General features: G+C 52.9%; 1 protein-coding gene across 1 annotated transcript in view; it reads left to right on the top strand.

Moving 5' to 3' along the window:
• SCFD1 (sec1 family domain containing 1) overlaps positions 1-24,074 on the top strand; it is a 459,613-nt gene that overhangs the window by 359,028 nt on the left and 76,511 nt on the right. Inside the window, exon 21 of the mRNA XM_078659415.1 lies at positions 22,424-22,476. Within this exon, the coding sequence (XP_078515541.1) occupies positions 22,424-22,476 (53 nt within the window). The remainder of the gene's footprint in view (positions 1-22,423; positions 22,477-24,074) is intronic.

The following is a 24,074-nucleotide window of genomic DNA, read 5'->3' as shown; positions in this document are numbered from 1 at the left end:
AAAACTCAGCTGCACTATGCAAAGCAGAGTTTTCTGCACTTCGCGAGCTCCGTGGAATGCAGAAAACTCAGCGAACGGAGCGGAGTTCAACACCCATACCTACTCTGAACCAGTAGTCCACGTAGCTCTTAGGGCGGGCAGCAAGCTGGCGCCAGCTTTAAATGGATCACTCAGTGTTGCAATACCTACTCCGCCGGTGAAACAAAAGTGAAGTCGCCTTGGGAAGCCTGAAAGACGGCCTTCAGCTTTGAGCCTATTCACGACCTTTTACAGCAACTTAAACTTCACTAAAGCCAACCAGCTCTTTAGGGAAGCTTTTTCTGCAGACTGTGGCCATGTGCAGAAGGTTCCCCTTTGGAGGGTTTAGAGATGCAAGGTATTAGTTGATTTTGTCTTTTGAAAGAGGGTCTGAGTTCATCTTTGGTAAAGCTCAAGGATCTGAGAAATGTGCTACCGATTGATTGTCTGGTATTTGAAGGGCGGTCACGGTGTCCGATGTTGTGTTGATTTGTAATATTTGGAAGAAGGTCCGGAGATGGTCTCATGGTTGATTGTGGTATTTGAAGGACGGTCACGGTGTCAGAGCTTGTGTTAATTTTTAATATTTGGAATAAGGTCCGGGGATGGTCTCATGGTTGATTGGTGGTATTTGATGGACGGTTAGGGTGTCAGAGCCTGTGTTCATTTTTAATATTTGGAGTATGGTCCAGGTATGGTCTGATGGGTTGAATGATGGTATTTGAAGAAGAATCTTGAGTTGGACTGCAGGTTTTTTTTACTGTGTTTGAAGATGGATCTGCCTGCCATCGCCAGAAGCCACCTGGGACCGCATCCCCCATATACCATTGCGCCAGGAGGCGCCATCGTCACTTCCCTTGCGCCGGGGGGTGCATAAAGGCGGTCTCGTAATTGAAGTTGTTATAAGATACGGTCCATAGGGGCAATAACCAGGCCCATAGCCTCCACAGAAGGTGTCCGGCAGGGATGTTTTTTAGCCCCTTTTCTTTTTTTATTTATACTAATGGATCAGAGGCCTTTTTGCAGGTAAAGAAATTGACTGAAGACTGAAGACGCTGCTTTTGTAACTTAGGCTGGCACAAGCTATGGTTCTTTGGATCAGGACTTACATACACTAGCGCCAAGACGCCACGGCAATCGAGCGCTTTACAAACCTTAAAAATAGAAAAAATAGAAATACTGTCCACACATTGAGGGCAAACGGGTCCCGCTACTTTCTTATGCGGACAACACCATGTTAATGGCCCTGAGAGCTAACGGCCTTCAAGAATTACTTAATGCGTTCACGGATTTTATGCTGGCACTTGATTTAAAAGTTCATTTTATTAAATCATACATTATGGTGTGTGGCCCCAAAATGATTAAAACTAGGATATTTGCAGTAGGAGATAAGAGAATTGACAAACGGAATAATTGTAATTATTTAGGAAATATTTTTAACAACAGGATGAATTGGGAATCGCTTGTTACCGCAGGGGTGCAACAAAGGGGCAGAGTTGGTGAAGGGATTTTTCTCTTTGCTTGTAAGCTGGGCCACAAACCGGTGCCTGAGCTGGTTACACTTTACAAAGCCAAGTGTGTGCCTGTTGCAGCGCGCAGAGCAGGTGAGTGGGGATACCATAACGGCCACCAGCTACAGATTATTGAAAATATATTTATAAAAAGGTGACTGATGACTCCAAATAGTGCCTCCACAATCTTTTGTCATCATGAGCTGGGGCTTGCTTTTGTAGAGGATCGTATCAATTTTGCCCCCTTGCTATTATGGGCCAAAGTTTGGCAGACTGAGGAGTTCATGATTTCCAGAGAAGTCATCAAAGATTGTATTAATCTTGATGGAGCACTAACTATTCCTTGGCTCCGTTTTGTAAGGGATGGCCTCTATAAGCTAGGTTTGGGGCAGTACTTTGATTGTCCTGCTGGTATCCGCACATTTTACAGGGGCGGACCTACGCCGCCCTCAGCCCGAGGCAATAGGCCCCCCTTATTTAGCCCCTGTCCAACAGAAATATTCAGACACGATTTTATCTAACAAGATTTCGCTTACTTACCCTGCACTTTTTAGAGGCTTTCCCAAAACAATCCGGGTGGGTAGATAAATTAGAGCCTTGCCCCTGTGATAATTGAGGGGGTTCAGTGCCACTCTGAGGAATCTCTCCTAAGGGCTGTCCTCTAAAACTGAGATGGTGGTTGAGGGCTTGGCGCTTCTGGTTGACCCAAGCGTTGACCATCTGTCTTTGGCGTCTGCAGCAGCTCTCTGGAGTGTTCGCGGAGGCTTTACTGCAAGACGTTTGTTGGGAGCACTTGGCAGGTTGAGAGATGGCCGGGCATGTCCTCCCCACCAGCCCAGGGTGCTGCTTAGTGTTACTTACAAAGATGAGCCCCTTGTTTCTTTCACCTGCTATTAGGAGTGCTGATTGGGCAATCAATGTTAACCCTGCACTGTTGTTGTTAAGCTTGGTTCCAAATGAGCAACAACGCAAAATGAGTTACTCTTAAGGAAGGCTTATTCCCAGAGCATGAAGATGCCTCTGGTTGATGGGGCTCCAGGGGTCCATTTACAAGTTGATTCTTTACATGGAAGAGTGTGGCAAAGGACACAAAGGTGTTTGTAGTCTAATGAAACTCTATTTCTATCCCTTACATCCTACCAATAAAGTGCTCTAAAGCCATATGGTAGTGCCTCGAGCACTTCAGGCGTGTGTCAGCGCCTTTCACGCTACATGGGGAATGTTCTGAATCCCTGTTCTGATGCCATGCTGCTTTGTGGGTGAAGTGCTTTGATGCCCAGTGCCAACGCCTTGAGCGCTATAGGTGAAGTGCTTTGAAGCCCAAGGCCTTGAGCACTACAGGCGAAGTGCTTTAAAGCTCTGTTCTCATTAATTGAACCATGTGGATTCAGTGATTTGAGCTTGTGCACTCCGGATAAAGAGAAGTCCCTTATCAGTGTGTTCAACACCACCTTGTGTTCTGTATCATTTCCTAGTGCCTTATGGATGAAGTGTTTTCACGTCCTGTGCCAGTTCCTTCAGCACTAGAGATGATGTGCTGTGTGCAATTTTAGATCACCTCAGTGGGCCTTTTCTTCCACCTTGGTTAGTCTCGGGTTCTTCTCCTTAGCCAAACCTATGATGCTTTGGTTAGCTTGTCTCTTCTTCCTCACTTTCCCCTGTCTCTCCCTGGTGCTCACTTTTTGTCTCTTTCTCTGCCCCATCTCCTCCTAGTCATCTCTCAACCTGGTTTTTGTGTACCCTCACTCTCATATTTTGCTTTTTCTTGGGCTTTCTCAGTCCTCCCTCTCTTTTCCCTCACTTTCTATCTCGCTCGCATGTGCTTTCTCCTTTTTCTCTCGCCCTCTTTTCATTTCTCTCTCTCTCAACCATCCGCTTCTTGTTTCAGAACTTGAGTTAACAATTTTCAAGGCATTCGCCATCAGACCCTCTCGGGCAGACTGTGGTCTGCGCCTTTTAATAGAGCGGTTTTATAGAGCTCTGAAAATAATTTGTGCACAATAACCCCTTGTAATACCATTCCTTTGGCACATGTGTGCACCCTTAATTGTCAAACCATCTACTCTTAAACATTTATTGAACAATAAGGAATCTCAGAACTTAGAGCTCTTTATTTTTTATGAACCCGGGGTCTGCTGTGCCAGCGTTTCTCTGTGTGACTCTCAGGGTGGGCCCTGTTATCCATCCCACCTCTGCCAATTCTCAGATGTCCCTAATTGGTGCTGATGGCGCATACATTTGTGATCCCTGGCCTTCGTGGGCCTCCTGGTCATGCCAATGGGGAAAGGTATTTTCCTGTAGAAATGGTTCGCCAGCATGGTGGTTCTTTTTTGATGCTCGAGTCATTGTCGCTGACGCCCTCTGACTGCAGAAAGCTTTCCAACAGAGGGTGGATCTCCAGGAGAGGAGTGTTACAGGTAAGTACCTTCATTGGTGGCATCTCAAAGGCCAAGGCCATCCTTTTCAGAAGTCTTCCATCTTTATGGTATATTTGTACCTGTTTGAGCTGGTGCTTCCTGCAGGATCACCATGGTACCATCTGACATCAAAGACCAGAAGCAGCCCCACACCTGGCAGAAGTGTCCAGATTAATGCCAACCTCACGTGTGAGGATTTGCCCCAATCGGCAATGGAAGTGGGCCGCCCGTTGCAGTCTTGAAACGCATTCTAGGCACCAAAAGCCCTGCTGAAAGCAAGAATTTTTTTCACCGCTTGAGGGTATGAAGGGGTTCTCCAGGAGCAGGGCTGGTTTTACTTATTTGGTATCCAGTTGTTTTGGCTGTGGGATGGTGTGAACAGTCTCCGAGATGCAGTTATTAAGGTCAGTGTTGGCGAACAGGGTATTTTTAGATTGAACGTCCTGAGCAGGGATATGGCCTTCTTGTGTGCATTGCTTGCTTCAGGCTACAAAGAAATACATCTCCGTCCCAGCGGAAAGAATAGTAAAAGTGACCCCAAAGGCGACCAGAAATGCTCAACACATCTGAAGGTGTTCTGTCCATCGAAACAGAGGGTGACCTGCATGCATCTGTTTGCATTATTCTGCTTTTGATTACTTCGGGATAACACCAATTAATCTGGAAGAGACTTCTTTCCGCAGATTCCTTACTTAGAACAGTGCTTTCCAAACCTTATAGAACTGCAGCCCACTTTTTAGCATGAAACCTTTGCGACCCATCTGCCTTTAAGGGACATGAGGTGGGTGATTTTTGTAATCTAACTAAAGCATTGTCTGGTAGCCCATGGCTATTTACAGACTGCACATTTTCCATTGAAATGGCCACTAAGTTTGTACAGACACTGTTTTACTGATAGAACGGTATAGCACACAAATGATAATGTGTGGACATCGGGGTTCAGTGAATATTTATCATTGCACACCATAAAGAAAAATTGTCCTGATTTGTTTTGCAAAACAAAGTGCTTCATTTTTGCTTTCTGACATTTTGAATGTCTACAGTTCATTTACAGGTATTTAGATTTAGTTTTCTGTTACGTAAAATGACATCCTACAGCCTTTCCTTTCACACTCTCTGAACCCCAGCCAGATTGTCACATCATTCACTTTACTCTTCTTTTTCTGACTGCAGCGTTAGAGGAATTTGTAAACACCAATCTTCTCCCAACACTTCCTTTGAGATCCGTACAGCCCCTCACCCCGCGTCCTCTGGCCTTCTCCTGGCACTTCCTTCAAGATCTGTACAGCCCCTCACCCCGCGTCCTCTGGCCTTCTCCTGGCACTTCCTTCAAGATCTGTACTGCCCCTCACCCCGCGTCCTCTGGCCTTCTCCTGGCACTTCCTTCAAGATCTGTACAGCCCCTCACCCCGCGTCCTCTGGCCTTCTCCTGGCACGTCCTTTGAGACCTGTACAGCCCCTCACCCCGCGTCCTCTGGCCTTCTCCTGGCACTTCCTTCAAGATCTGTACTGCCCCTCACCCCGCGTCCTCTGGCCTTCTCCTGGCACTTCTTTCAAGATCTGTACAGCCCCTCACCCTGCGGCCTCTGGCCTTCTCCTGGCACTTCCTTCAAGATCTGTACAGCCCCTCACCCCGCGTCCTCTGGCCTTCTCCTGGCACTTCCTTCAAGATCTGTACAGCCCCTCACCCCGCGTCCTCTGGCCTTCTCCTGGCACTTCCTTCAAGATCTGTACTGCCCCTCACCCCGCGTCCTCTGGCCTTCTCCTGGCACTTCCTTCAAGATCTGTACAGCCCCTCACCCCGCGTCCTCTGGCCTTCTCCTGGCACTTCCTTCAAGATCTGTACAGCCCCTCACCCCGCGTCCTCTGGCCTTCTCCTGGCACGTCCTTTGAGACCTGTACAGCCCCTCAACCCGCGTCCTCTGGCCTTCTCCTGGCACTTCCTTCAATATCTGTACAGCCCCTCAACCCGCGTCCTCTGGCCTTCTCCTGACACTTCCTTCAAGATCTGTACAGCCCCTCACCCCGCGTCCTCTGGCCTTCTCCTGGCACTTCCTTCAAGATCTGTACAGCCCCTCACCCCGCGTCCTCTGGCCTTCTCCTGGCACTTCCTTCAAGATCTGTACAGCCCCTCACCCCGCGTCCTCTGGCCTTCTCCTGGCACGTCCTTTGAGACCTGTACAGCCCCTCAACCCGCGTCCTCTGGCCTTCTCCTGGCACTTCCTTCAATATCTGTACAGCCCCTCAACCCGCGTCCTCTGGCCTTCTCCTGACACTTCCTTCAAGATCTGTACAGCCCCTCACCCCGCGTCCTCTGGCCTTCTCTTGGCACTTCCTTCAAGATCTGTACAGCCCCTCACCCCGCATCCTCTGGCCTTCTCCTGGCACTTCCTCCAAGATCTGTACAGCCCCTCAACCCGCGTCCTCTGGCCTTCTCCTGGCACTTCCTTTGAGATCCGTACAGCCCCTCACCCCGCGTCCTCTGGCCTTCTCCTGGCACTTCCTTCAAGATCTGTACAGCCCCTCAACCCGCGTCCTCTGGCCTTCTCCTGGCACTTCCTCCAAGATCTGTACAGCCCCTCAACCTGCGTCCTCTGGCCTTCTCCTGGCACTTCCTTTGAGATCCGTACAGCCCCTCACCCCGCGTCCTCTGGCCTTCTCCTGGCACGTCCTTTGAGACCTGTACAGTCCCTCAACCCGCGTCCTCTGGCCTTCTTCTGGCACTTCCTTCAAGATCTGTACAGCCCCTCAACCAGCGGCCTCTGGCCTTCTCCTGGCAATTCCTTCAAGATCTGTACAGCCCCTCACCCCGCGTCCTCTGGCCTTCTCCTGGCAATTCCTTCAAGATCTGTACAGCCCCTCAACCCGCGTCCTCTGGCCTTCTCCTGGCACTTCCTTCAAGACCTGTACAGCCCCTCAACCCGTGTCCTCTGGCCTTCTCCTGGCACTTCCTTCAAGATCTGTACAGCCCCTCACCCCGCGTCCTCTGGCCTTCTCCTGGCACGTCCTTTGAGACCTGTACAGCCCCTCAACCCGCGTCCTCTGGCCTTCTCCTGGCACTTCCTTCAAGATCCGTACAGCCCCTCACCCTGCTCCCTCTGGCCTTCTCCTGGCACTTCCTTCGAGATATGTACAGCCCCTCACCCTGCGGCCTCTGGTCTTCTTGTGGCACTTCCTTCAAGACCTGTACAGCCCCTCACCCCGCGTCCTCTGGCCTTCTCCTGGCACTTCCTTCAAGACCTGTACAGTCCCTCAACCCGCGTCCTCTGGCCTTCTCCTGGCACTTCCTTCAATATCTGTACAGCCCCTCACCCCGCGTCCTCTGGCCTTCTCCTGGCACTTCCTTCAATATCTGTACAGCCCCTCAACCCGCGTCCTCTGGCCTTCTCCTGGCACTTCCTTCAAGATCCGTACAGCCCCTCACCCGCGTCCTCTGGCCTTCACCTGGCACTTCCTTCAAGATCTGTACAGCCCCTCACCCCGCGTCCTCTAGCCTTCTCCTGGCACTTCCTTCAAGATCCGTACAGCCCCTCACCCTGCGGCTTCTGGCCTTCTCCTGGCACTTCCTTCAAGATCTGTACAGCCCCTCAACCCGCGTCCTCTGGCCTTCTCCTGGCACTTCTTTCAAGATCCGTACAGCCCCTCAACCCGCGTCCTCTGGCCTTCTCCTGACACTTCCTTCGAGATCTGTACAGCCCCTCACCCTGCGGCCTCTGGTCTTCTCGTGGCACTTCCTTCAAGATCTGTACAGCCCCTCACCCCGCGTCCTCCGGCCTTCTCCGTTCACTTCCTTCGAGACCTGTACAGCCCCTCACCCTGCAGCCTCCGGCCTTCTCCGTTCACTTCCTTCGAGACCTGTACAGTCCCTCACCTTGTACCGTCTGGCCTTCTCCTGGCACTTCCTTTGAGATCTGCTCAGCTCTTCCACCCAGGCTCTCTGTCCTTGGGCGGATTATTTGATAGCTGTATAGCCCCTTAGCCTTGTGCTGAAGCTCGCACTGGCCTTCGCGTGGCACCTCCTTTGACATCTCTATAGCCCCTCACCTTGCACCTTCTGCTCTTCTCCTGGCACTTCGAGATCTGAATAGCCCCTCCCCTCGCGCCCTCCTGCTCTTTTATTGAATCTGTGCCCTCAACCTTCTCTCTCTCTCTCTCTCTCTTCTGTCATGTAGTTCCTACTAATCTCTAGGATCTGAGCATTGTTTGGACAACATAAAATAAGGACTTTTTGTCAAGACTGATCCCAGACACCCACGCAGGATATGTTTACCTATAGACCAGCTAGCTCACAGGGCCACCTTAAGTCCCCCCCCCCCCCTTTCCTAATTTTACCAGGGAGCGAATGGACTCTGGCAACCACTGAACATGACAACCCTGATTCCTCAGGAATTGTGGAAGCAGTACAGAACCCTTCGCTCAGTCACTCGTGCTCACTTATTCTCAGAGAAATCTACAGGGAGTACACCGTGGGACGTTTTCAATAATATTTATTGAACCAACATTATTCTTGTATAAAATACATGAGCTGCAAGGATTAGTAGACAGAAGCAGATAAACGTGATTACAAGCACCGAAAGAGTGAACAGTAGATAGATGTCTACCATGGTGCTGAAGCAATGATTATATACGGTATATGCAATATGCAAAATACGGTAATCTAACGTACTCCTACGATGCGGACCGTACTCTGAGTGTACATAGAGTGGGCATGGGTGTAGAGTCAAGTATCCCCCCAAGGGATGATCCAACCCCATTACCTGATCGGATAGAGTGAAGGACCCCGTCTTGGTCTCAAGATGGACACCCTTCACGGAATGTCAAACCTGTGCGTGGTGGATTCTCAGCATGCACGCACCCTCAGTGTCGGTGGAAATACCGCCTCTACCAATCTATCGGGATGCCAGTTATTTATAATGAAAAGCAGTCTTTCCGATGTGCGCGTTAGATTAGTGATATAGATAGCGCTGTCGCCCTGTGGATGAAGATAGGACGACTTTTGTACCTAGTGCATAGAGAGGACTAGTACATGATATTCAAGGCATTGAGATAATGTTGTGCGAAGCTGGTTGTGTAAACAAAGTAGTTTTAGAGATACTAATCCAACATTGTCGTGCAAAGGTTCACAGCTAACATTTTATTTTCTAGGGGAATGTAAGAAATAGGTTGCTTCTCTTCATGGGCCTAACGCAGGAATATAACACTTCCTTTGATATGTGTACAGCCCCGTGCCCTCTCTGGCTTTTGTAACAAGTGAAGCTCCTCACGTGCCCCTGGGTGTCGACTATTTTCATATTTTATAAACTTGCACAGCTCCTCTCCAATGTCAGAAGACCAGACCCAGGCGGTGCATGTTTAACCTTTCACTATATATTTAAAAATATCTCCTACCCATTCATCACTAAGAGCATACCATTCAGTGCTCCTGCGTACCTTGCTGGTCGCAGCACGCCCCGTCCGCAGCGGAACGGGAGGACCCCTATGATGAAGCATGCCACCGAGGGGCAACCCTGGTGGGTGAGGGTTATATTAAGAAAGCAAGCAGAGCGCCTTTTCTCCACCCTGCAGGGGGTTCGCACACATTAAACAGACTCTCTTTTCCTTGAGGTGTGTGGAGAGCACCAGGTTTCCGGAGCCCAGGAATGCGCACTCTCGCTTGCTGCCGGGCACAGGCGCTCCACGTGGTAATGTCATCTCCCGGCACCAGCTCCACCAGAGGACCAGCGGGCACCGGCCCAGATCACCTGTGGGAAACACTTAGCAAAAATGTGCTTTTCTCATTTTGGTTTCTGGACTTGGCTCTGCGCGTTGTCGTTGCCAATGACAACAAAGATTGTGTTTTGGAAACGCTTTAAAATGGCAGCCGTGTCAGAGAGTGTGGGGCTGCAATGCCTCCTTGTTGGACAGGCCGCATGGTCGGGCTGCCCCCCCTCCCCGCAGTAGGACCTGGACCCTGGCTCTCCCTGCATCCCCAGCCAGAGTCCCTAAACGACCACCCGAAGTACCCTGCAATCCCTCCACTACAAGACACCAGCCCCGGACCCAGCTGGCCCGGGTCACCATCCACACCACGACATCGAACCGGCCGCCATCTTGGGGCACTGCAGCACGAGGCCGCGTGGCCTCAACTCGACCCTAACCCTGGGCCCGGCCGGCCCCGACATCGGGGCACCAACCTCCCCCCAGGAGGCAGAGTGACCACTTGGCAAATCAATGGGAGAAGGAATCGTCAACGGCTCCCCTCCGCCAGGTGTCGATCACCCCCGGCCGCCCTGGGCGCTGGCTCCACCCCCCTGCTGGGTGTCTGGACTCCCTCATCCCGGACCTCCCGGCCCCCAGGCGCGAGGGTCCGGACATCAAAGGGGACCAGACCTATAACTGGGGCAGTGCCAGACCAGGAAGGCAGTTGTATCCTGGAGTCGAGAGACCCGAGAAGAACTCATCCGTGACTGGCCTGCTGGCGCTGCCGCGGCCCTCTGCCTCGTGAAACCATTGTCTTGGCCTGCTGGCGCTGCCGCGGCCCTCTGCCTAGTGAAACCATCTTGGCCTGCTGGCGCTGCCGCGGCCCTCTGCCTCGTGAAACCATCGACTTGGCCTGCTGGCGCTGCCGCGGCCCTCTGCCTTGTGAGACTACCATCTTGGCCTGCTGGCGCTGCCGCGGCCCTCTGCCTCGTGAAACCATCGACTTGGCCTGCTGGCGCTGCCGCGGCCCTCTGCCTTGTGAGACTACCATCTTGGCCTGCTGGCGCTGCCGCGGCCCGATCCACAGACCCTCCAGCTCGAGGATTGTGAGCTCGCCCCTTACCACTACCTGTACCGATCCGGTACCAAGACTGTCCCGCTACCCCCTTTCCCTACAGAGACTAGAAGTGAGAGGACCCCCGGGTCCGAGATATCCTGTATCGCTGATATCCTTGCCTTAAGAACCTTATATAAAGCATTGAACTCGACTTGGTGTGGTGCCTGTTTGTGGGGAGGGAGGTAACTTGTCTGTACGATCACCGGAGACGGTCCCCCTCGGGGATCTCTCCCTCAGTACCCGGCCGACCCTCAGGGTCCCCGTCTAACATTGGTGGCCAGCGACGGGATCCGAACCTACGCATAATCGTACAGAAAGTCACCCGACCCACGACACACGACCACCATGACAACAGAGAGCGGAACAACGGAGAAATTCCAGATGGAAAAATTGGAAGACTACAACCACCGAGAACTGAAGCAATATTGCATGGAACTTGGTCTCCCAACCACGGGTCTGAGTACGAAGGAAGACTTCAAACGAGCCCTAGAAGCCTGGGCGGAAACGGGTACGGCCGTACCCCGAACACCAACGACCGAAACGAGCCCCGCACCAACTAAAGAAAGAGCGGGTCTCTCCCTGGAAGAGATCCGAGAAAGAGAAAAAACCAGACTCCACGAATTAGAACTAGCCCGACTTCGCTTGGATGGAGAACTCAAGCTGGCCGAACAAAAAATAACCCTGGAACACTTACGGCTCAAGGAAGAGCGAGAAGACAAGCAAAGACAGAGAGAGCTAGAGGAAAAGAAACTAGAGTACGAACATGAGCGCGATCTCAAAGCACTGGAGATCCAGAAACAGAATAAAGACCTCGGGCTCCCCGAACGACCGACCCCGTCTGCCTCGACCGAACCCAAGGTTCACATCCCCAAAGATGTCATCCGGGAATACCACAAGAACGATGATATACAGCAGTGGTTTAAAGCCTATGAGGTGGCAATGACCTCCCACCGGATTCCCCGAAGCGATTGGGGAGCCGGATTATGGGGGAGGTTTGTCAACGAAGGGCGGGACGCCCTGCTGCAACTCCCGGACCAGCTGATGACCTCCTACGACCACATGAAGGCCGCCCTCCTCACTCGATACGGGCTCACACCTGAGATGTACCGCCAACGGTTCCGCGACTGCAAACGGATTCCGGGTACAACTTGGGTGGAGTACGTGAACTTTTTTAGCCGAGCCTTCGAGGGGTGGATCAAGGGCAACAAAGTAACCACCTACGAACAACTCTTTGACCTTATCGTATGGGAACACCTGTCGAACAACTGCTTCGTGGAGCTCCGGCAACACCTCCTGGACAGTAAGCTAACCGACCCTCGACAACTCGCCGTCGAAGCCGACCGGTGGGAAAGCACCCGAGTTGGCCGGAACGCACCCAGCGAATTATCCAGACCGTATCGCCCCCGAGGGGGAGGAGGGAGTCAGGGTCGGGGGAGAGACCCCGGCCCCTCGTCACCCCCCAGAAACCCCTCGACCCCGGTTGGCCGAGGAAGCCCTGCCGTCCGGGCCGGTTTCCGGGCCAACATTACGTGCCACAGGTGCCAGCGACCCGGCCACTACGCCAGTGATCCCAACTGCCCAAAGACTCCGAACACTACCCCCCGCCAAGTTGCAGCGGCGGCCCTAGGGGAAGAACTAATCCCGGAAGACCAAGAAGAGTACGAGACCGATCCCTCTGAATGGGCGCCCGCCGCCATGGCACTGGTCTGCTTAGGGGAGAGAGACATGATTCCGCGGGCCCCCCTTCCCGCCAACACCCAGAAGTACGGTCAATGGGTCAACATTAATGGCCGCCGGGCGGAAGCCCTCCGCGACACCGGGGCCAGTGTAACGGCGGTCCGACGCCACCTCGTCACTCCCGACCAAATCTTGCCGAACATTCTTTGCCCTGTCCGATCAGCCGACAACTCCGAAAACCTATGCCACATGGCCTGCGTCCCCTTCGAGTGGGGAGGAGTAACAGGGATGTTAAAAGTAACTGTCCGCGATGATGCCCCCGTGGACTGCCTCCTAGGAAACGACCTTGAAAGCTCTCCATGGGCAGCTGTCGAACGGAGGGAGCACCTGGGGATGCTTGGCCTCCCCGAATGGGTCTGCGTCACGACCCGGTCCATGACCGGCCGCGCGGTCCCCAGCCCAGAAGAGCCCGAGTGGCCAGAACCTCCTCCCGCGCTCATCCCAGAGGAGGCCGCCCCAGGAGCCAGTCCATTGACCCAAACCGAAGAAGGATCCGACCAGCTTCGGGACGTCCCTGACCTGGCACAATGGCGGCAGGAGGGAGGCCCCACGCAGGAACAATTCCGGGCCGAACAGAAAACCTGTCCCTCTCTCGAAGGACTCCGGCAGCAAGCCCTGGCCCAGAGCACCGGGGATACCTCGGGGGCCCACTGGATCTACTGGGACCAAGACCTGCTCTACAGCGAGCAGAAAGTGGCGGAACTAGGGGCCAGTCGGGTGCTGGTGGTGCCCCTTCGCTTCCGAGACTTCCTCCTGAACTTAGCCCACGATGTCCCCCTTGCCGGACACCTGGGGCAGGATAAAACCTACGACCGCCTGGTGACCCATTTTTTCTGGCCCCACATGCGAAAGGATGTCACCAACCACTGCAAGGCCTGCCCCACCTGCCAGGCCAGCGGAAAAAGTGGCCGAAAAATCAAAGCACCATTGCAACCCTTTCCTGTCGTCACCACCCCGTTTGAGCGAGTGGGAATAGACATTGTGGGGCCCCTCGACCCTCGAACAGCCCAAGGACACCGGTTCATCCTGGTCCTCGTAGACCACGCCACTCGCTATCCCGAGGCCATCCCTCTTCGGACGGTGACGGCCCCCGTGGTGGGCCGGGCCCTGATGGGGATCTTCTCCCGGGTGGGGTTCCCTCGGGAGGTAGTCAGTGACAGGGGCACGAACTTTATCTCCAGATATATGAAGTCTCTTTGGCAACAATGCGGGGTCACCTACAAATTCACGACCCCCTATCACCCGCAAGGAAACGGACTGGTCGAGAGGTTCAACCGCACCCTCAAGGGGATGATTATGGGCCTAGAAGAACCCCTTCGACGCCAGTGGGACGTGCTACTTCCCTGCCTCCTGTTTGCCTATCGGGAGGTCCCGCAGAAGTCCCTCGGCTTCAGCCCATTTGAACTCCTGTACGGGCACCCCGTCCGGGGCCCCCTCAGCCTAGTCAAGGAAGGTTGGGAGCAGCCTCCCCAGAAAACTCCCCCGGACATCTACAGGTACCTCCTGGCTCTCCGCAACCAGACCCGGCAGTTCAGAGACACCGCCAAAGCCAATCTCGAGGCCAGTCAGGAGGACATGAAGAGGTGGTACGATCAGCACGCGTCCTCCATTGAGTTCGAACCGGGACAACAGGTCTGGGTGATGTCCCCGGTTGAACCCTGTGCACTCCAAGACCGATGGTCCGGGCCCTTCAAGGTAATCGAACGCAAAGGGCCCGTCACCTATTTAATCGACATGGAGACTGCCCGGAACCCCCTACGGGTCCTCCATGCCAACAGGCTAAAACCCCATTTTGTGCGATCCGAGCTCAGCCTCCTGATGGCTACCGATAATGGGACAGAAGAAGACTCCGAACCCCTTCCGGACTTACTGAGGGCCTTCGAGCAGGATGGCTCAGTGGAAGGGGTCCAGCTCTCCGAGGCCCTGTCCCCGGAGCAACGCCAAGACTGCCAAACGCTCCTGAGGCGGTTCGCCTCCCTGTTCTCCCTCACCCCCGGAGTCACCCCCTGGTGCCTCCACGATGTGGACACCGGGGACAGCCCTCCTATCCGACACCGGGCATACCGCGTACCAGACCGGGTACGAGCCTGCATCCAGACCGAGGTGTCCAAAATGCTGACCCTGGGAGTGATCGAACCCTCAGACAGCCCCTGGGCAAGCCCAGTCGTCCTGGTTCCCAAGGCGGCCGCCCCGGGCGTTGCCCCGGAGCTCCGGTTCTGCGTGGACTATCGGGGGCTGAATGCAGTTACCCGGACCGACGCTCATCCCATCCCCCGGGCCGACGAGCTAATTGACCGGATGGGGGCCGCCCGCTACCTGAGCATCTTCGACCTAACAGCGGGCTACTGGCAGATCGGCCTCACCCCTCGGGCCCAAGAACGATCCGCCTTCTCTACCCCAGACGGGCACTACCACTTTAAAGTCATGCCCTTCGGCATGAAAAACGCCCCGGCCACGTTCCAACGGCTGGTAAACCAGGTACTGGCGGGCCTGGAAGACTTCAGCGCCGCCTACCTGGACGACATTGCTGTGTACAGCCACCAGTGGACCGACCACCTCCGCCACCTGCGGGAGGTTCTACACGCCCTCCAGCAAGCCGGGCTCACCATCAAGGCCAGCAAGTGCCAGGTTGGCCAAGGGTCCGTGACCTACCTGGGACACCAAGTGGGAAGCGGGCTAGTGGCTCCTCTCCAACTCAAGATTGCTGCCATCCAGGCCTGGCAACCCCCTACGACCCAAACGGAGGTCCGGGCCTTCCTGGGGCTCACCGGATACTACCGGCGGTTCGTGAAGGACTATGGCAGCATCGTGGGGCCCCTCACAGAGCTCACCTCCAAAAAGGGCCCCAAAACCGTCAACTGGACCCTGGACTGCCAATCGGCCTTCGAGAAACTAAAGACCGCCATGTGCACGGCCCCCGTGCTCCAGGCTCCCGACTACAGCCGGGAATTCATTGTGCAGACGGACGCCTCCGATCATGGTGTGGGGGCCGTCCTCTCCCAACTCAACGCCGAAGGGGTCGACCATCCGGTGGTCTTCATCAGCAGACGCCTCTTGCCCCGAGAACAGCGCTGGAGCACCATTGAGAGAGAGGCCTTCGCCGTAGTCTGGGCACTCAAGAAGCTCCGGCCATACCTCTTCGGCACCCACTTCCGGGTGCAAACAGACCACCGACCCCTGCAATGGCTGATGCAAATGCGGGGGGAAAACCCGAAGCTGTTGCGCTGGTCCATCTCCCTGCAGGGGATGGACTTCACGGTGGAACATCGTCCAGGCCAGGACCACGCCAACGCCGACGGCCTGTCACGCTTTTTCCGCCTCAGCGAGGAGAGTCCCCAGGAAGATGGCTGACTCTCCCCGCCTTCAGCTGGGGGGGACGCATGTTGGACAGGCCGCATGGTCGGGCTGCCCCCCCTCCCCGCAGTAGGACCTGGACCCTGGCTCTCCCTGCATCCCCAGCCAGAGTCCCTAAACGACCACCCGAAGTACCCTGCAATCCCTCCACTACAAGACACCAGCCCCGGACCCAGCTGGCCCGGGTCACCATCCACACCACGACATCGAACCGGCCGCCATCTTGGGGCACTGCAGCACGAGGCCGCGTGGCCTCAACTCGACCCTAACCCTGGGCCCGGCCGGCCCCGACATCGGGGCACCAACCTCCCCCCAGGAGGCAGAGTGACCACTTGGCAAATCAATGGGAGAAGGAATCGTCAACGGCTCCCCTCCGCCAGGTGTCGATCACCCCCGGCCGCCCTGGGCGCTGGCTCCACCCCCCTGCTGGGTGTCTGGACTCCCTCATCCCGGACCTCCCGGCCCCCAGGCGCGAGGGTCCGGACATCAAAGGGGACCAGACCTATAACTGGGGCAGTGCCAGACCAGGAAGGCAGTTGTATCCTGGAGTCGAGAGACCCGAGAAGAACTCATCCGTGACTGGCCTGCTGGCGCTGCCGCGGCCCTCTGCCTCGTGAAACCATCGTCTTGGCCTGCTGGCGCTGCCGCGGCCCTCTGCCTAGTGAAACCATCTTGGCCTGCTGGCGCTGCCGCGGCCCTCTGCCTCGTGAAACCATCGACTTGGCCTGCTGGCGCTGCCGCGGCCCTCTGCCTTGTGAGACTACCATCTTGGCCTGCTGGCGCTGCCGCGGCCCTCTGCCTCGTGAAACCATCGACTTGGCCTGCTGGCGCTGCCGCGGCCCTCTGCCTTGTGAGACTACCATCTTGGCCTGCTGGCGCTGCCGCGGCCCGATCCACAGACCCTCCAGCTCGAGGATTGTGAGCTCGCCCCTTACCACTACCTGTACCGATCCGGTACCAAGACTGTCCCGCTACCCCCTTTCCCTACAGAGACTAGAAGTGAGAGGACCCCCGGGTCCGAGATATCCTGTATCGCTGATATCCTTGCCTTAAGAACCTTATATAAAGCATTGAACTCGACTTGGTGTGGTGCCTGTTTGTGGGGAGGGAGGTAACTTGTCTGTACGATCACCGGAGACGGTCCCCCTCGGGGATCTCTCCCTCAGTACCCGGCCGACCCTCAGGGTCCCCGTCTAACACTCCTGCTGTGGAGGCAGGGGTCAGAGAGTGTAGAGGCAGGGTCAGAGAGGAGGCTAAAAAGAACAAAATATTCTACATCTTACAGCTGTTTTCATAACCAGTTAATTGCATATGAAATAACAGGCAGCCTCTTAAATGAGAAAGAAATGCAAATTTACGTTATTCATAGGAACTGTACTCCTAAGTTGAGAAAGCTCAGTTGGTTAATGTGATAACTACAGATGTCTGTGTGTGGGACCAGAGAGACAGAGAATTAACTCCTGATTGGTGCAGTGAGAAGCAGTGACTTGTTTATTTATAGTGCTAAGAGGTCCAGGCCTGTGAGAGAAAGCACTGTGAATGTCATAATTTTAAAATTGTATTGCACAATATAGGATAGGCTGCTGCAAAAGGCTGTGTTTAAGATAAAACAAGAGCTTTAAAAATAGACACTTTCTAAGACGTTATCAGACTGTATCTACTGCAAACATTTGTTAAGCGTTGATTAACCCCTTGGCCGCGGCGGTAATTCCGCCGCGGCGCTAGGGGGGAGGGGGGCCGCTGGCGCTGCCATGCTGGTGACGGAACCACTCCGTCACGAGCCGCGGTGGCGCTGTGCTTGTGACGGAGGGCTTCCGTCACGGCCCTGCCCGCTCAATAGAACACATCGCGCAGGTGCAGAATCGCGGCAGCATGGGCGGGGACTGGTGACGGAGTGGTTCCGTCACCATCACACAAGAGGTTAAAGGACGTGCTAGAGAACTCCGCTGACACCCCTTCTATACCGCCTCTCAAAAGGAATAGATAATTCTCACCATGAAGCTTCGTCTGACTCCATCAATTAAAATCCATGATGGCTCCAAAGCGGCCGTTAGATTGGGTAATAACCAATTGCACACATTTCCATTTCTTTCTGGTGGCCGGCACCCTGGTGAGAAGGCACGCCTCTTACATAACATGCATATTTTTTTAAAGCGCACGTTCACCCCTGACGGGGTATCTTGGATAACAGATGTATATTGTTACCCAACGCAATGGTACTCATTTTATCGACCTCAGATGGATGAAAGGCTGAGTGGACCCGCCAGGCTTTGCGCCTGTGACCATGAGGCCACACACAGACCCCTGCATTAGTCCACTGAGCCACCAGACCCGGCTTCAACCCTCTATCCATCCCTCTCCTTCACCTCACAAACCTGCTGTGCGTGGAAAGGGGGGCTGCTGGCATCAGGGCACATGCTGCACATGGAAGAAGTCCCGACAGGGTGGATCTGGGGGGGCGCGGTGGGTGCTAGATTTAATTTTTTTATAGGAAACAGCCGCCAAAAGCCTGCCTTGGCATCAGGCCCAGGTGTGCTGGGCTCGAGGAATGGACAGAGTGTCTCGGTGCTGCAGAGTTGGGGCTGCTGTGCTATCCTTTCGTTCTTGCTTCAGGGGACCAGTGAACTCTTGCTTTCACAGGGTTGCTCTGGGACGTGGAGCAAAGGCCCAAGAGAGGGGAAAATGGAAGCATTTGAGGCACCTTGGTTTGGGTTCAGAGAGATGGGAGAGAGAGGAATTGGAGAGAGTTTGTTTCACAAGACAGTAGCTATCATCAGTAACGCAGGTGCAGTGGCACCGGGGCCCAGGGCTCTAAGGGGCCCACTGGATCTCAATGATGAATGTCTGATTTAAAAAGGAGACACAAGGACTAATTTTCCTTGTTAGCATTATGGCAGAAGGCGCCCTTGACGTGAAAAGGGGGTCAAAATGCGTATTTCTTTTCGGAAAGGGTGAGACAAGCCTGTTTGAAGATTGAAGTGATGGTCGGACGTGGGGTGGGGGAGGGAGCCTGCATCCCAGGGCCACAGCTGTCACTAGTGCAGCAGCTGCAGTTACATTGGAATGCCCCCGGGTAACCAAGCGCTTTATAAATGTTCCTTCATTCATTCATTGGGGCCCAGGGGTGTGAGGGGCTCACAGCACCCAGATTATGGAGAGTGGTGTTTTTGGTCCATTCTGTCTTTGTTTGATTCATTTGCTCTTACATTTAATGTGGATTATTAGCTGCAAAAAAGCGCCCCTGAAATCCTCTCGTGATTCCTGCCCCCTGTGATCAGCCGTGCCACTCCTGCTCCCCCAGTTTTTGCCATAAAGTTTTGGAGAGGGGCCAAACTTCAAAGTATTTTTCTTGGGGGGACTTGGCAGGGCTCTACTGAGTGTGAAGACCTCTGCTGTAGCTGTCCCTCTGGTTTGCATAGGTTCAGGCAGCATGCTGAGCGGTGCAGCGTCCTGCTGCTTGTGCCCTCTGCCCGGGGCCCCTGGTAGCCCCCCGTGGTGGCTAATCCGCCCTCAGTAGCTCTGAAGTTCCTTACACCTGGGCTTCTAGTTCCCGCCGGAGCCCTGGAAAGGTTTCCATTTAGATCAGGCCACAAACTTCACGTAAAATATGTGAAAGCCATTTCAAAATTCTAAATGGGGTTCTACTCGTCGGAGATCTGAACTACTGGTTTGACGATGCCGCAGGCGGGTCTCATGCCATAGAACTTTCCGAGCTCCTCTCCAACCTGAATCTATCCCAGCATGTACATACTCCCACCCATGAAAAAGGACACATTTTGGACCAAATATGGTCCTATAATGTCTCCCTTTCTACACCCTTAACGACCCCTTGTATCTGGTCAGACCATCACCTAATACAGTTCTCGATCATCATTTGTGGCCAGTTAAAGACCACCATCCCAGTGGGTGGATTGACCAGGAAGTGGAAATCCTTAAATAATCAGGACTTTATTAACACCCTGGCCAACTCATTACGCACCTTCAGCCACAACGTAAACTCTATGGAAGAGAAGCTCTCTGAATGGCTGTTGTCTGCATACAATGAACATGTTCCGCTCATTAAATTCTCTTGCGCCCGCCACTCAGACGCTCACAAAAGGGTCTCCTCCAACCTTAAAAAACTAAAACTTGAGTTACGCCAATTTGAGAGGAAATGGAGACATGGATACTCCGCAGAAGGCAAGGAGCAATACACGGTTGCTCGCAGAGAATATAAAAAAGCCATATTGGACACCAAAGCGGCTTAATTCTCTGAGAGAATACTAAATGCTCACAATAAATCGAAGGAAATATTTAGGGTAGTGAACGACTTGTGTAATGACGATAGAACAGCATCTGCTCAAGCACCTACCCAAGAGCTCTGTAACTCCTTAAATGATTTATTTCTGGCCAAAATAGCTACTATTAAAGACAGCATACCATAGACATGCCTAGCAACCTCTCCACACTAGATCTTTTTCCTCCTATCGACCCCCGTATACTAGCGGAACTAATGACCCGGGTCAAATCTGGATCACCCAATGACTGCTGTCCACCTCACGTCTTAAAAGACATAGTGTACTCCCCCTTCTTAACGAGTCACTCACGCAGGGCATGGTCCCTTGCGCCTTCAAAAACACAACGGTGGTTCCCCTTATCAAAAAACCCCAGGGGCAGATCCTGCCAATCTCTCCAACTACCGCCCTATATCTCTCCTCCCTTTTGGAGCTAAAATATTGGAAGCATTTGTGGCTAGGTGTCTTTCCAACTTCATTGAATCCTCAGACTACCTGGAACCTAACCAAGCCGGTTTTCGTCCTGCGCATTCTACCGAGACTGTGATTCTGGCAGTCTAGACACTATTAGATCAAACGCTGATAGGGGTATCCATCAGGCCCTAGTGCTTCTGGACCTGTCGGCTGCGTTCGACACGGTCGACCATACCATCTTACTGCACCGTGTCGAACAGGCCGGCCTGCGAGGTCCTGCACTTAGCTGGGTCAAATCCTTTCTTGCTGACCGCACTCAGGCAGTCAGGCTCGGGAAGTTCACTGCCCCCAAGCTCATTTCCACTTGCGGGGTCCCTCAAGACTCTTCCCTGTCCCCGCTCTTGTTCAACCTTTACCGTAGGCCCCAGTTACATTCTTTGAAAAACGGAAAGGTCACAATTTTTAATTATGCCGACGTTCTGCAGCTAATATTTCCACTGGACTCCCCGGATCCCTGTCACTGAGTTTCAGGCCACCATGCTTCACATCCAGCGTTGGATGGACCTGAACCACTTGAAAGTTAACCCAGGTAAGATGGAATTGGTGCTACCTGGGAAAAGCGAGACCAGCTGGGGCCCGCACTACTGGCCGACAGAACTAGGGCCTTCTCCCTCGCCCTCGGTGAAAAGTCTCGGGATCATCATTAATGCAGATCTTTCACTTAGAGGACAGGTGGGAGCAGTGATCTCCTCTAGCTTCCATCAATTGCGTAAAATCAAGCAAATCGCCCATTTGCTGACCCACTCGGCTCTCATACAGGTGGTGTTAGCTCTGGTACTCTCACGGCTTGACTTCTCGAACTCCATCTATCTTTGTTTACCAGCATTTCTAACAAGGCGACTACAAATCGTTCAAAATCAAGCGGCCAGACTTATTGATAAACAACCTAAACGGCTCTCGGCCAGATCCCTGCTGTCTAATCTCCACTGGCTACCTATAGCCCAGCGGGTTACCTTCAAGTCTGGCTGTCTGGCCTTTAAGGCCCTTCAAGGCAAAAGTCCCAGATTCATCAACAGCATGATCTTGAAGTATGCCCCCGCCCTTCGTTCGGCTCACCTCCACTTGCTCACCATCCCCTCTTTAAACGGAAGCGACAAGGATGCTGACGCTTAGCCTACCTTGCCCCTAAAGTCTGGAATTCCCTTCCTTTGACAATCAGGAGCTGTGACAATCTCATGGGGTTCAGGAAAGCTTTAAAGACCTGGCTGTTTGAGCAAGCACATGCATAGTTAACCGGCTGCGACATTCTTTACTATCAGCGCCATGAAGCCTATGGGTGTCCGTGCGCTTTAGAAGTTGTTATTAACATAACATAACATAACATTATTTATCATGAGCACGCTTCAACATTAGTATGCTACATTAAATCCCTGCCCTGAGTGGTGCTTAATAAAAGTGATAGTTTTTAACCATGAGGCAAGCCCGATGTTGTCCACCCTGTATGTGGCCTCCTCGATATTTATGGCTAGAACTACATCATTATAGTCTATTACATTAAATGCAATTAGTTTTAGTACAGCTTGTATTGTGAACTCAAGTATTTGAAAGTGCTTTAATATATGATCAAATATGTGATAGACTGCAGTGCAGCCGCAGTGTATATATGGAGCAGTGCTGCCGGTCTATGATCTGTAGTGAAGAGCACGTGCCGGCTTGTCTATAGCCATGCTGCTGTAACTGCAGTGCAGCACCAGTGTCTGTATGTAGCAGTGCCGCCGGTCTCCGGGCTGTAAAGCAGTGCTGATATGCTATTGGTTCGGATAGGACACATAATGTTTATCACAGGTAGGAGTGGAAAGAACATGTTGGAAGTGTTTGACCCCCTTTCTCTGCCCACTGCAGGAGACGGATGATTACCGGTACCTGGATCCCAAGATGCTGCGCGGCAGTGACAGGTGAGTCTGTGTGCATGTACACATGTATCAACATGTACTGGAGCAGCCGAAGGCAGGAGTATGGTTGAAGGGATCACAGATGCACGGGTCCAAATGTGTTAAGAATGGTCCATGGAAGCACTGTTCACTCTCAGCTGGGATTGGCTGAAGGGAATGCAGTGGAGGCCGCTCTGCCAGACTATAGCTCACCCAGCCACACCCTCTGCCTAAGAAAGACCAGGCCATGTAAGAAACAAAGTAATTGGTCGGATGGGTGGACCTGCACTCTGTGTCATTTGCTTATTTGGTGAATTTTGGTTCGACATTGAAAACAAGGTAGTAATGTAAATATATCTAGGTGAAGGTTATTTTGTATTTGGGAATCTGCCTGAATAAGACATTTGATCCAACTATGGTCGCTTGTGTAAAAATGTGCCCAGAAAGTCAGGAAATGGTCAAAAGCAAGTCGCAAAAGTTACTTTTACTATTTAAAATTGTAAAGAAATGCCTCTTTTTGTATAGTCACCCCAGGGTTTGGGGCTTCTACTACTGGTTTATGACTGTGAGAGGACACTGAAGTCTGCTAACCAGACCTCAGTGTCTGTGCCCTTACCCTTAAACTGATATATTAAATTGGCTTCTACCTAATTAGCTGAGCTAAGTTACCTGTAAGTCCCTAGTAAATGTACCCAGGTCATGTAAGTTAGAGGGTCTCCACAAAGACTGCAGCACTGGTTGTGCCATCCTGGGTGGGACACACGTAAAACGAGAACCACAGTAGCCATTTGCAGGCTGGGAGAGCAGTTTAGCTGCTTGCCCTGCCCGACTTTGCTTCTTAACGCAGTGGCAAAGCCAACGTCCCCCGGTATATGTGTAAGTCACTCTTATGGCAGGTCCTTTGAGTCCTAAATCAGGGTGCAACATATCTTATGGGTAGAACATGTCATTTATCATGTTCAGATAGAGAAAACGCGTAACTGTCTGTTTTTACTGTGGAAAGGCTCGGTCACCCAATTGGCGAGTACAGAGTTATACGCTGACCTCTCAGCTGGGCAACTCTGGAACGGTGCTAACGAAGAGTGTTTTCCAAGGTATTAAACAACTCATTACATTAACCGCAACTTGATTCTCAGTTTGAAATTAATGTAACAAGTTGCAGTGTGCAACATTAGCAAAGTTGCCACTTTGCTGCCTTTAGTCCCTTGTACCCATACAGGTTGCACAGGGGTCGTCGCTAAGACAGCTTTCTGTCCTGGGAGACTTGCTAGCGACTCCCAGGAATGGACACAATAGCGGCCTGCACTGGAGAGAGGTGTGATCTCCCTTCGTCAGTAAGCCACACGGGTGTTTAAATGCTTTACACTTGCTCTTTTGTGTAAGCCTTGCTGCTCAGTGTTAGCTACCCAGGGGATGGGCTGAAGGTTTGATAAACAAACCCTAAGGGTTCCAAAGGGGTTGGTGAGTGTATTACAAAGTGAGGTCGCACAATAACACCATATAATACACCCCATTTTCTCATAAAAACCCACTGGGGAATATTTGCCTGTCTCCACAGTAAAAACCAATTGACAAATGTCAACACCTTGTGGCAGAAAATTGGAAAGCCTTTTTTGGTTTTG

The sequence above is a fragment of the Lissotriton helveticus genome, chromosome 9 (genome assembly GCF_964261635.1).
Source record: "Lissotriton helveticus chromosome 9, aLisHel1.1, whole genome shotgun sequence".
In the NCBI taxonomy this organism is placed as follows: Eukaryota; Metazoa; Chordata; class Amphibia; order Caudata; family Salamandridae; genus Lissotriton; species Lissotriton helveticus.
This window is presented reverse-complemented; position numbering and strand designations above follow the sequence as displayed.